The sequence below is a fragment of the Triplophysa rosa genome, linkage group LG3 (assembly GCF_024868665.1).
Source record: "Triplophysa rosa linkage group LG3, Trosa_1v2, whole genome shotgun sequence".
Classification (NCBI taxonomy): Eukaryota; Metazoa; Chordata; class Actinopteri; order Cypriniformes; family Nemacheilidae; genus Triplophysa; species Triplophysa rosa.
The window spans coordinates 904,643-917,586 of record NC_079892.1 but is presented as its reverse complement, the minus strand read 5'-3'; the positions used below and the strand labels follow the sequence as shown (position 1 = coordinate 917,586).

Genomic DNA, 12,944 nt, shown 5'->3' with positions numbered 1-12,944 from the left:
CTGGTGTCATGAGCCATGTTGAGAGACGTGTTTCCATGATAAGGGCTCTCCACGTCTCGGTTCTTTGCCAAACACCTCATAGATGATGTTCCTCAACACACTTAACTCCGCCTGTATACGTCTGGATTTCCTCACACACGTGGCACATACAGTCATACTGAACAACTATCACAAAACAGTAAGCAGCACACAATCTGAGTTAATCCCGCGGCACATTTCCCCTCACAACAAACACCCTCACTCTGAAACTCAGCTATTCTACAATCACTGAGGCCAAAAAACGCTCAAACTGTGGCGAGATTGAGTCCAGACAGTGAGCAGCGTTGGCTCGAGCCGGTGGGTCTTAAAGACTCTGGCTGAGATCTCACACACACTGCCAGCAGCAGCAGGAGGAGGAGGAGGAAGAGGAGGTGGAGCAGGAGGAGGAGGAAGAGGAGGAGGAGGAAGAAGAGGAGCAGGAAGAGGAAGAGGAGGAGGAGGAGGCGGAGCAGGAGGAGGCGGAAGAGGAGGAGGAGGAGGAGGAAGAGGAGGAGGAGGAAGAAGAGGAGCAGGAAGAAGAGGAGCAGGAAGAGGAAGAGGAGGCGGAGGAGCAGGAGGAGGAGGAAGAGGAGGGGCGATGGGCGGGCTGCTCGGGGAGACGGGTGTAACAGTTTACAGGTGATTATAACAACACAGACAGAGATTAACAGAACCAAACAAAGCCAAACCACCAGATTTAACACAACGTTCAACTGTGCTGCTGCTGCTGCTCAAATTCATGCTAAATTGAGTCCCAATGCAAGACATCCAACAACATTCACAACAGAACTCCGATTATAAAAAGAAAAGGACTGAGACACAGGCTTAAAGCCAAGAACATCTCTTCAATACACACCAACGTGATTTAACGAAAAACAAATGATCTGAGCCGTGAACAAGCACATTCGAGCAACAGAAATGTGATGTTGCCTTTGAGAATCTGAGCAGAGTTCATGACTCACGTGTCCAGCCGTGACACGCACGGACAACACCCTGATCAAAAACACATCCACATGCCTCAATTACAGTCGGTTTTGAAATGGCATGACAAATATTAACACATCCTTTCAGCCGCCACCACCCACAACACCATAGCAACCACGCTAACTACTGTACTCTACCCAGAACTGATGCAGCAGGACAAACACACACTTTATAATGTTGTGTACGAAGAATCCTGCTGTTTAATATCCAAACCTCAGCGTCACTAGAGCTTCATCAAAGGGTTCCGTATCTCAGCATCTGGAGCTCTCATCACACCCTCTTTTAATCCTCATGAATTGTATATCTGCTCGACTCTTTGGTGCATGACCCACATTCAATGTCACAACACAAGGAATATTCTAGAGTAGCTTAAACCCCACAGACAACATCTGCGAAACAATGACAATTACCACAAAAAAACTGTTTCTACCTTCAGTAAAAACCCTGCTTACACATTATATGTAAATATTTAGAAAGAAATTAACAATCATAATAACTTACGGTAACTACTGTAACAATAACTATAAAGATACCAACAGATAACAACGTTACATTTACGTTATGTTCATAACGTTACGATTGCACGCTGAAGTTTCACATTATAAATGCACAAATGCCTTAAAGGGGTCATATGGCGTGAACACGTGTTGTTCTGTGTCTTTGGTGTGTTATAAGTCGCTCATGCATGTATTAAACGTGTAAAATAGCAGAAATGAAAGTGTGGGAACAAAAGAGTCATTCTATGTAAAGCGAATGCTCACCCAGACCTGCCTGAAACACCTCGTGTAGCCACACCCCCACAAATCTACCTCAGTTGGTGGTCTGATTTGACTAAGACCGCCCAAATGTATACGCAAGTAAGGTGGGCGTACCTGTCAGTACAATTGAAGAGGAACCTGATGTTCCAAATATGGTCAGAGGCGTCACATTTCCCTCACACGCTTGCAGTATTCCACCAATCACTACGCACTGGTGAACTGGCCAATCACAGCACACCTCGCTTTTCAGAGCCATGAGCTTTGTTAAACATCAGCGTGTTTCAGAGAGGCGGAGCAAAGAGGAGATACAAACATGCACGTGTGTGGAAAATACAGCGTTTTAACCTTAAATGGTGTATACACATTACATCACATCTAAAACAAACCATAATATGACCCTTTAAATCTAAATGGATTTTGATTGGCCCTCAATGTTTTATTGTTCATCCGCTGAACGATTTCGATTCATGCAAAAATAAGAAGAACATGACACAACTAAAGCACCGCTCACATAGAGGAAACTCCGCCCACAACGATTACATCCCAGATGTTTCTCCGCCTCTTAAAGGAATATTCTTAACACCTCACTGCTCAAACAACCTGTTCTGAGACTCACAAACAGACTCCAAATAAAGAAGAGGGGTCAGGCTGCCCTCTAATCACACACATAACACAAGAACACAAGACCGCACACACACGTGAAGAGGGTTTGCATGTGTTTAACAGCAGCACAGGAGATGAATGTGTGTCAGTCAGAGCGGTGGAACGTCTGAGTCTCTGGACTTGATTTACTTTCATTAGACGAAGAATTTCAATAACTGGCCTTCATAATGAAGACGCTAATCCTCACAATAACACACATGCCAAAGAGCACAGCACGCTGAAAGTGAGCCAGCTGAGACCAGGACGCTAACAGAGAGCATTTCCACTTGTGTTCTTGTGAATCCTACAGTATTTTCCTGAACTTTCAAACACCCCTCTTTCATTTCCATCCCTTCACAGCGTTCCACAGACACCTGTCGCCCTCACCTGAGGTCGTGCATGGCTGCGCGTCAGGTGACTTCCTGTGCACATCAGGTGACTTCCTGTGCACATCAGGTGACTTCCTGTGCGCGTCGTGTTTGTAGATGAGGTGAGGTTTGTTATGTTCGTCCTCATATTCTCCGTCAGCGCTCATCAGGGGCTCGAGGAAGAACTGACCGCTGCGTGTGGTGAACGTACCCGCCTGCAAGAGCAAACACACAATGAGTCACATCACCATAAAAACAGACACAATTTGCACTGTTACACACAAGAAAGAAAGGCCGGTAGTTGAACAGCATACCAGCAAATAATGAAGTGGAAAATGGGATTTGGACCGTTTGAATGAATGGAAATTGTGTGACACACGCTGAATTAATTTTCCACCGTCGGCCCGAAAGAAAAGCACGCTTGTGTGTGCACGTCGTGAGGCGCACGTACTGTAACAGAGCCGACGATAGTTCCTGTCATTTCCTTCTACGCTCAATAAACCTGACACGTGTGAAAACATCATCCAGCACTTCTTCTAAACACAGTTCTGAAAACATCACCGGCCTGATGTTTCTATCTCTCTGCCAGCGTGACCTTCACTGGTTCAACATCATCTTTCAACAAACACCCTGACATCATCCTGACATGTGCAAATGAACATTTCATCATTCTAACAGACAGCAGGTTATCTTGTACACACCGGGGGTTCTCAACCTTTTTGACTCCAAGGCCCCCCATGGTCTTTAAAGGGATACTTCACTCAAAAAAGATTTTTTTTGTTCAAAACAAATCAATGTATACAGGTTTGGAACAATCTGAAGGTGAGTAAATGTTGACAGAATTTTCATTTTTGGATGAAGTATCCCTTTAACAATATTCAAAGCCCCCCTTCCTATTCACATAAACTCAACATTTCTACCCAATAGAATGATTTAGAGCTTGACATTAACTGGAAAAACGTATTCATTATAAAAATGGTCAACTAATAAGAAATGACAGAAAGTTCTGGCATGAAACTCTAGGGGCCCTATCGTACACCCGGCGCAACGCGGCGCAAGGCACAGCGCAAGTGTTTCTGCTAGTTTCAGCCCGACACAGTTCTCATTTTCCCATCCTGCGTTGTTTAATTAGCAAATGCATTTGCGCTCATTTGTGCACCCATGGCGTGCTGGTCTAAAAAAGAGGTGTTTTCAGGCGCATTGATGGTGCGTTGCTATGTTGAGGAACTGAAAGTAAACTGCGCCATAGACCAACTCAAACCTGCTCTAAAGTGTAAAGTCAAAGGCGCAATTTTTTTTGTTATTTAAAGAGCGCTTTAGTAGAAAATGCGCCTCTGGGCGGGTCCACAACGTGCTACTAACGTGCTCTTTAAATAACCAAAAAACATATTGCGCTGTTGAGTTTAGACCAGGTTTCAATTGGTCAGTGGCGCAGTCTGTTTCAATTGCCTCAAAATAGCAACGCGCCAACAATGCGCCTGATCACACCACGTTTTCAGACAGCACGCCCATGGGCGCACAAATGGGCGCAAATGCATTTGCTATTTAAACAACGTGGCGCAGGACATGAAAACGATAACTGTGTCGGACTGAAACTATCAAAATACACTCGCATCGTGCATGCCGCCGGATTGCGCCGGGTGTACGATAAGGCCCAAGATGGCGCAGTCCTATAGTCTAACCCAATCTGACGTAATAACTTTACCACACGGCGCAGCTGATTGGTTCTGTATCAGCAGCCAATGAGATAGCTACTCAATGTTTAAATCTTGGCTAGTGATTGGCGTAGCACTGCAGCGCGTTTCAGAAACCCGCCTCCTTCCCCAGCTCCACAGGTATAGATCTGCTACAGGGTGATCATGTACTCTATACTCTATACTCTATTCCTTACATGCACACAGCAGCATGTTGTGGATGTATTGGCAGTAGCAAGTCTCTGTATTTGCTCCGCAGCATCAGCAGCAGCAGCGTAGCAGATCTATTCTGCCAAGACCAAATACATTTATATGTCATGTACACTACCATGCTAAACCCTCCGCGAGTTGTCATGACAGAATTGTTTTTGTTTTTCGTATGTACTCAATGCTCATTTTGTGTCATTTAAAAATATCAGTCATCTTGAGGCCCCCTTGGAAGGCAACGGCCCCCCCTGTTGAGAACCACTGATACACACAGACGAAAGCACAGAGAACAGCAGCGTTCATCAGACGCAGTGACAGATGAGGAAATATTTCCACAAGAACTGAGAGAATATCTGACACACTCACTCACAGCCCTGGGGATGGAAACATGACATAAGTCTGCCTTCACGCGTGTACTCGATGAATACAGTACTGATTGACACGTACACACACAAACACGCTGCGACTTGACTCGATACAGTTCACCAGCCCTTACAAACACATACTATGGTGATACCGCGGTACACTGACGCTGTCACACAGCAGCTGTTAACCACTACATATGACAAATAAACCACACATGCGAAAAATAACAAAACTAACAATGAAGATAAAGCTCTCTTGTGCTACAGTATGTTATATTATAAATATACGTAAATATGAGTTTTTTCCAAAGAGATAACTTCATTTTAACTTGAATTTTTTTTAAATCATGTTTTTTTATTGTGCATTCCAATGAATATTATGAAGCCATAATAACAAAAAAAGATACAGCTAACTAACATAATAAAACACAATAAAAGCATGATAACATAATATGGCTGTGCAATTCATCGAAAATTAATTGTAATCGTCAATTTTGGCCTTTAACAAAATAATCGAGGTAAATTATTGATCCTCTCTTTTCTTGTGGTATAAATCCACAGCGCAGCCCTTTCCTTCACAGCGGTTCAGCTGTGCTATTTCTTTACATTTATTTTTCAGTTGAATTCACAGTTTAAAAGCCGAGAATTTTTTTATTTTTAAAAGTTAATGAGTAATTGTGTCAAATAATCGGAATCCCAATATTGGCCAAAATATTTTTTGCCGTAATCGAGCAGCAACTATAACATAATAAAAAACATGATTTTTGATTTTTTGATCTCTTTCTGGAAATAAACTCTTCAAATTAACTAAATAAAATAACACATTCTTAACAGTTTAGTTTAAGTGTTCGCTGTCACACCACAGGACACACGGGGCTGCACGATTATGACCAAAATCACAATTGTCGATTATTCACCTTGATATTATAATTGCGATTATTATTGTCGATTAATAGATTCTACTTTGACGTTTTGAAATGTTTTATAACTTTCTGCGATTACGTAATTGTTTCACCCGTAATTGTAATCCCGATCAGTTGTTTTGATTAATTGTGCAGCCTTATGCACACAGGTTGGGTAGATTTGTCAACTAAAGCATGATCACATTTGTTGAGTGCAACTGAATTATGGCACACGAATAAAAGAGTTTCATGTGAACATCCAGAAACTCATTCAGGCTGATGACATCATTCTCATAAACTCATAAAGACGAACACTGAAGGTTATTACGCTCGGGTGCGGACGGACGCTGTCAACAATCTGACATCATCATCACCTGTGAGAGGCGCAGACATCAGCACACGTATCAGAAGCGGTTGAGTCTATGTACAGCACACAGATCTATGAATCCATTACGACAAAACACAAAAGTAGGTTTTTGCAGTCTGTCTGTATAAATTCTTAAGCGTTAACACCGTCCAAATTCATCAAAATTCATTAACAACTTCAAAGTTACACACGCCGCTCTCAACACATCTTTTGGAAAATGATTTGAAATTTCATTCAACTCATGCATGTTGTCACACAGCAAACTGAAAGCACTTTCTCCGGCTGTTCTCCAACATCACCCGAGGACGGACACGCGACTGACGCTGATCCTCTCTGTGCGTCATGTGATGTATGACTTGATGACCTCATCAGATATGACATCACCTGCAGCTACAGACTGCTGCATTTACTGCGACGGGTAATCGCCTCATCTAATGAACAAACGACTGTATGCAAACGTGTCAGGAGAGCATCCTCAGGAAACAGCGCCACGACCAGCAGGAAGCTGATTGGCCAAATCCGGCTTAAAGGGACAGCTCACCCAGAAATGAAAATTCTGTCATCCTCATGTCATGTCAAACCTGTACGAGTTTCTTTCTTCTGCAGGACACAACAGAAGATATTTTGAAGAACGTTGATCATCAAACGACACTGAACTCCATTGTATGAACGCCAAGCTGGCGGTCCAGTAAAGGAAGTTTTAAAGCAGTAAAGAAGCTGAAAGCTCGTGTGAATCCGTCTGTCATCTCTGCATCAGTCTACACATCTAAAATAACCACATTCATGTCAACAGACTGCTGTTAACCTAGAGAAGAACTCAAGAACACTTCTGTGTGTGTGTGTGTGTGCGCGTGTGTGTGTGTGTGTGTGTGTGTGTAAACTCACGAGTCCAGCGCACAGACTGAAGACGGCCCGATGTTCCTGTTGAGCGTTCACGTGTCCTTTAAAGAAACAGTGTCGAAGGTCTGCGTCCCGATGCTCTTCTTCTCCCAGATGATCCACCGTGTAGGACGGAGCGATAAATCCAGAATCAGCCGTGAGGTTGAGATGAAAGCTCTGACCGAACGCCTGGATGCGGTACTGAGCCCTCACACCTGAGAGCTGGGCGTCAGAGCTGCGCTTCCTCCTGCGGTAGTGCAGCCGGTGCGGGAAGGACTCTCCAAACTCATTCAGTCGCACCGGTGTGATGATCTCATACGCTGACAGCTGGCCAATGAAGCTCTCTGAAACACACGCACACGTAACAGTTATACTGGAGCACTTTAATCCAAAGTGACTTACAGTGCATTAAAACTACACACTTCATCAGTGTGTGTGCGTGTGTGTGTGTGTTTGCGCACTAGATCTTTATGTAGAAAAATGACTCAACTGGTGTCCAGGAGATGTTCAGTGCATGTATGAAGTTCGCACAAGTCTAGATCAACACGTTCCACTAACATTTGCCATCCACACTTCAACACTACATCTATTGCTTTGTTGTGAAATGTCTTCATTTTAAAGTGTGTTTGTGCAGCTTTCAAACACATGACAGACTGACAGAATGACGCTTTAAATGTGAATTTAAGTAATGAAACACCATTTGGTGCTATTCTATAAAACAACACAACATACAGACCATCATAAACTTACAGTGTGCAAACATACTGCCATTTTCATGACATACACACGATATTGACACGTTATATTGTTCATTTAATCGTCAATACAATCGACTTTAAAGATGCACAAAACCACATTAAAACTAAAAAAGCCCATTTTATCTGTATTGGAAGCTGACTTAAGAAGAACAAGTTGCCGTTATTCCTCGTGCAGTAAATGTGTCTTTACCTTGTTTGGGGTGCAGTTTGTGCGGGTGCGCGATGCGTAAAAGCGCGGAGAGGTGCCACACGAGTCCCAGCAGCCGGAGCGCAGGACCCCGCATGATCTCTCTCTCTCTCTCTCTCTCTCTCTCTCCGGCTCTGATCCTTCAGCTACAGCTCCAGAGACCCGCCGTCATACCGTTAAAACATCCGTGCACATGCGCTCCGGTTCACTCATTCCGCGCACGGAAACCCGGCGGCGAACTCAACTCTCTCTCTTTCTCTCACACACTCAATGTGTGTGCGTTTGTGTGTGTGCTGATCCGTGCCAAGGGGCTTTTTTCGCTCCCCCTCAACACACACACACGAGAGAAAAAGAGAGAGAGCCAGAGATCTCGGCACGCCCCCCGCACCACCGCCGTCTCCAAACTCAACCAGTGCATGACAACAAATACACGTTTATTGACAATGAAATGTCACGGTCATTGTGTTTATGAGAAACAGAGTTTTGAGTTACGAGGTTAAACGGCAAACAAATCAAGTGAACATTTATTTATTGCATGTACAACAATTCTGACAAAGTTAATGTAACAAAAATGCACAATTAGAGTTTCATTAGTTCCTTAATGTATAATCCAGCATGAACTACGATCAATTAAACATTTTAGCAATCTTTATGCAAATGCAGTTTTTCATTGTTTGTTTGTGTTAGGTCAGTGTACATTAACTAATGTTACAATATAATGTTTTATATTAAATATCTATTTGTCAAAGTGTAGAAATGAACATTATGCTGTAGAAGTTTTGTTCAATGTTTATGTAATGACAAATGAAACTTGTAAAGTGTTACCACCTTTATCAACTATACAATATTTACTATAATATACTATATTCTGAGATTTTCCGGGTAACGACTGAGGAGCCCTTGAGCAAGGCACCTGACCCCTACTTGCTCCCCGGGCGCTGCAGTGATAGCTGCCCACTGCTCCGGGTGTACGTGTGGTCACCACTTGCTGTGCGTGTGTTCACTACTCTCTGGATGGGCTAAATGCAGAGGTCACATTTTGGGTATGGGTCACCATATCTGACAAATCGCTCACTTTCACTTTATATATATATATATATATATATATATATATATCATGTATAAGACATCAGAATGTGTGACTGACCAATCAGAATCATATTCTAACACGCCATGTAATGAAGCTAAAATTAAGAGTTTGTTTTTCACGCTTAGAGATTTTTAAAATACAGCCACACTGCAAAAAAATTCAGAAAAACAACTATTTATGAAGTCAGTCTGACAGGTGCAATGCAAAGCGTCGGGTTTTCTGAACTCATGCACAGATCATAAAGGTTGTTTCATTTAGCAGATTCATAGATTTGTGAAAGAGAAGATCAGACATCTCTGACACTCTTCATGCTGGACACATTGAACAGATCTACTTACATCTGCATAAGTTAAGCTTCATTTGAATTGTTTTAATTTAATTGAACATAAAAGCACGTTTCAGTACAACAATCACAGCTTACATCACACATATTTAACGAGAATAAGATATTCTAAATCTCTCTAATCTGGTTCCAGTTCTGTTTTGATGTACAGTATTTCTGTCCACAGGTGTGTGAGAAGCGCATTAGTCTTAAATGTGCACTTGCCCTCCCGCTGGTTTAAAACGATCACAGCGAGCAAACTGCTCTTTATAAAACAGATGTGAAAGTGCTCATTAGAGAGAGAAATCTCATTGTGTCTTCTCACAGCTAAATAACAACATGTGCTTCAGGTCTTTAGTGCACACTGAGGAGGGGACATCCCCGCAAGACGACTTCAGCACGGGACAATATTGACAATTATGTCAAAACTTATGGCTTTAGAAAGCCTGGAATATCGGAAGAGTTTGTTTCCAAAATGAGATGTTTTTAAAATCTTGTTTTTGTTCTGTTATCATGTTTTTATTGTGTTAGCTGTGTTTTTTGTTATTATGGCTTAACTCAAAACAAACCAACTGCAGTTTGATTGATATTCATTGGAATACACAATAAAAAACATGATTTTTAAAGCCGCCATAACTAAATAAATACAGCTAACTAACACAATAAAAGCATGATAATGTCATAAAAAATTAATTTAAAAAACGGAGTTATCTCATTTTGGAAACAAACTCTTCATCTGTCTTTTATGATTCTTTTGTCACGATTTTTCTTAACAGACAAGGTCACTATTATTCAAAGCTTCCAGACCATCAAAACAAAGTGCATCATGGGACACTGGTCATTTTCAATCAAACTGAAGTCTCTGTTTTGACTGTATGACAGTGTTCTTACCTTCACCACGGCTGTCAGATCAACAGCTCTTCTTCAGCTCCCCGAGGTCCACATATACATCAAGACTGAATGAACTTCAAATAAAAGCGTGTCTGACAAAGCATGAAAGAAAACACATAAACTCACACAATGAGCTTCATGTTGTAGCACGCACAACAAGCTTCCGATCTTCTCACTTGACCTTTGACACCAGCGATGACCCCCTGTGTGGCCCCCAGCAGGACCCTGGGAAACCATTGGAGCTTAATGAACAAGGGTTGAACTTAAACGCTGGAGAGCAAACTCAAACTTCAGCAGTTTTATGTAAAAAAAAGACTCAAATATTCCGCACGTGTGATGAATGTATTACCTGCATAAATCATTTAAAAGTGAAATCGACATCAATGTGAAGGTTCATTTTCTGAGGTTTGTATTTTCCTACATAATTCAAAGAGAAAAAGACCAAAAAAACTTAGGAACCCACTGGGAATGTGAAAAATTACATTCAAATGCCAAAAAAAAGATGGACTTACATACGCACGTTCTGTCCAAATATCCGCTTGATGTAGACGGAATTTATTGAAGAAATTTGTCGAGGCAGTTTTCTTTACCAGCGTGCCAGAGAAAGCAGTCCAGCCGAGAGTTTTGTGTTGAGCTTTCTGTGCTGCTTTAACTTCGCATGAACGTAACAGACATCGGGAGGTTCTGTTGATACATTATTGTCTTAACAAAAACAAAAATTATGTTTCAGCACGTCTATTTGTGAACCTTTTGTGACACGGTCCTCAAATCAGACAAAATTTTAACCAATCAGACTCATGAATTTCTGATTTATCTGAACCAGAACATCATATAGATTCAGGGTGGACCATTAAAGAAACCAGTTTATGACCACCCGGATCACCCTAGCAACCTCCTAGCAACATGCTCAAACGAACTCAGAAAACCTTAGCAAGTGCAAAGCACATAGCAACACCCTGGTAACCCCTGACAACATCACTTTTAAACGGAACCCTTATTTTATTTCAGTTTATTGCTCTGTGTTCATTGACATGATGAAGGCTTTGACCCTGAACTCAATGGAAACAGTAAATGTGGGTCGTTAACAGAACTAACTAACACTCACTCTCTGTGCATTTCATCCTGAAGCTCGTGTTAATGTTTGACACACTGATTGTGTAACGGTGTGAGACGCCTTCACACAACTACAACAAAAACACATGATTACAATAAAAGCACAATGGGATACACATTCTATCAGACAAAGAACGCATTTTATTTTCATATTATTTAACAAAGCCGTGCTTGCTTATATCATAGCCTCATGTCAGTAAAACGACTTTCACTCAACCTCATCGAATACCTATAAAGACAAACCGTGTCCGGAGTGGATTTCGTTTAAAGAGAAGAAAACGCTGAACAGGACTTCAGGATGAAAGATTTATTCAGACAGATATTGAACGTCGCCCTCTCTCTCTTTAAAAGCAATCAGTCCTAGAATGAAATGACATGACTCTCCCGCTAACGGAATGAGTTGTGAAGGTGGACGCTCACAGGCTAGCACATGAAGAGCCTCGGAGTGTCTGAAGAAGATGAAAGCGAGGCTCCTTTGGTTCCACCATTCAGACTTCAGTCCGTTCATTCCGTTTCCACCTTAAACAATCACACAAGTGGCGTAACACCCCCGGTTCACAGGCTCACCTTTGGACGGGTGGTCCGCGTGGCCCCTCATCGTCCGGTCTGACTCTGATTCTCCACAGCGTAAGCTTTAAATTCCACAGAGGAATGCCGGAGCGTCCCGCGAGTTCTCTGCGCTTCATCCGGAGGCTTCACAACGCTGTCAAAACATCTTCAGCCGGATCTAAAGCATCACTCCTGCGCTCTGAGAAGAAACGCGTGAGATCACGATTCCTGCAGAACATCAACACCATCTCGTGAGACTCAGTGGAAGCTTTCGCTTTAGTCTCACATATTTCTCTTGAGAAAAAGAGTCTGTCTGTCAGAGTTTGAGAAGAGATGTCAACAATGAGTCAAACTGAGCTCAGATCTGCAATCAAAAGTCAATGTTATTGAAGAGCTCAAACATTTCTCATCACATTTACTCAAATCCAGATTACATTCAATACAAATAATTCTAGATAAAAGATGAAACACAACTGAGAACTCCAGCATGTGAGCGCTAACATTCGTCAGGGACACCGTGACATGTGTGATGCGTCATGATGTGACCTGGTCATGTCTACTCCGTGAGCGAGCTCTGAATAAACACGTGTGTTAGTGCGACAGGTAACGGCATGACTAAAGAAAGTTTTCGCTCTTTCAGGACCTGATATTAAACCCCGTGTGAACTTCTCTCCTGCAGTCACTTTACAAGCTTCACACACGTTCAAGAGGTTTGCGGCTCTTGTACGTGTCTCACACGGTTTAACCTCAACACACATTGACCTGCGGATCCCAGAGGACGGGAGACATGAGTTTAAAATAACTAAACATCGCCACGCTCCCTCGCGCCATCACCCATGATTTCATGAGG

General features: G+C 42.4%; 1 protein-coding gene across 3 annotated transcripts in view; it reads right to left on the bottom strand.

Annotated features, from left to right (window-relative positions):
- LOC130551688 (A disintegrin and metalloproteinase with thrombospondin motifs 20) overlaps window positions 1-8,424 on the bottom strand; it is a 56,721-nt gene extending 48,297 nt beyond the window's left edge. Inside the window, exons 1-3 of one of the 3 annotated variants that reach the window (XM_057329533.1) lie at window positions 8,133-8,424; window positions 7,191-7,528; window positions 2,790-2,985 (exon numbers count right to left, since the gene is read on the bottom strand). In XM_057329533.1, coding sequence (XP_057185516.1) covers window positions 2,790-2,985; window positions 7,191-7,528; window positions 8,133-8,226 — 628 coding nt within the window. In that variant the 5' untranslated portion in view covers window positions 8,227-8,424. Of the gene's footprint in view, window positions 1-1,215; window positions 1,305-2,789; window positions 2,986-3,084; window positions 3,460-7,190; window positions 7,529-8,132 lie in introns of those variants that run through there. The other 2 variants (XM_057329534.1, XM_057329538.1) reach the window with 2 other exon arrangements.
- Window positions 8,425-12,944: the final 4,520 nt, after the last annotated feature.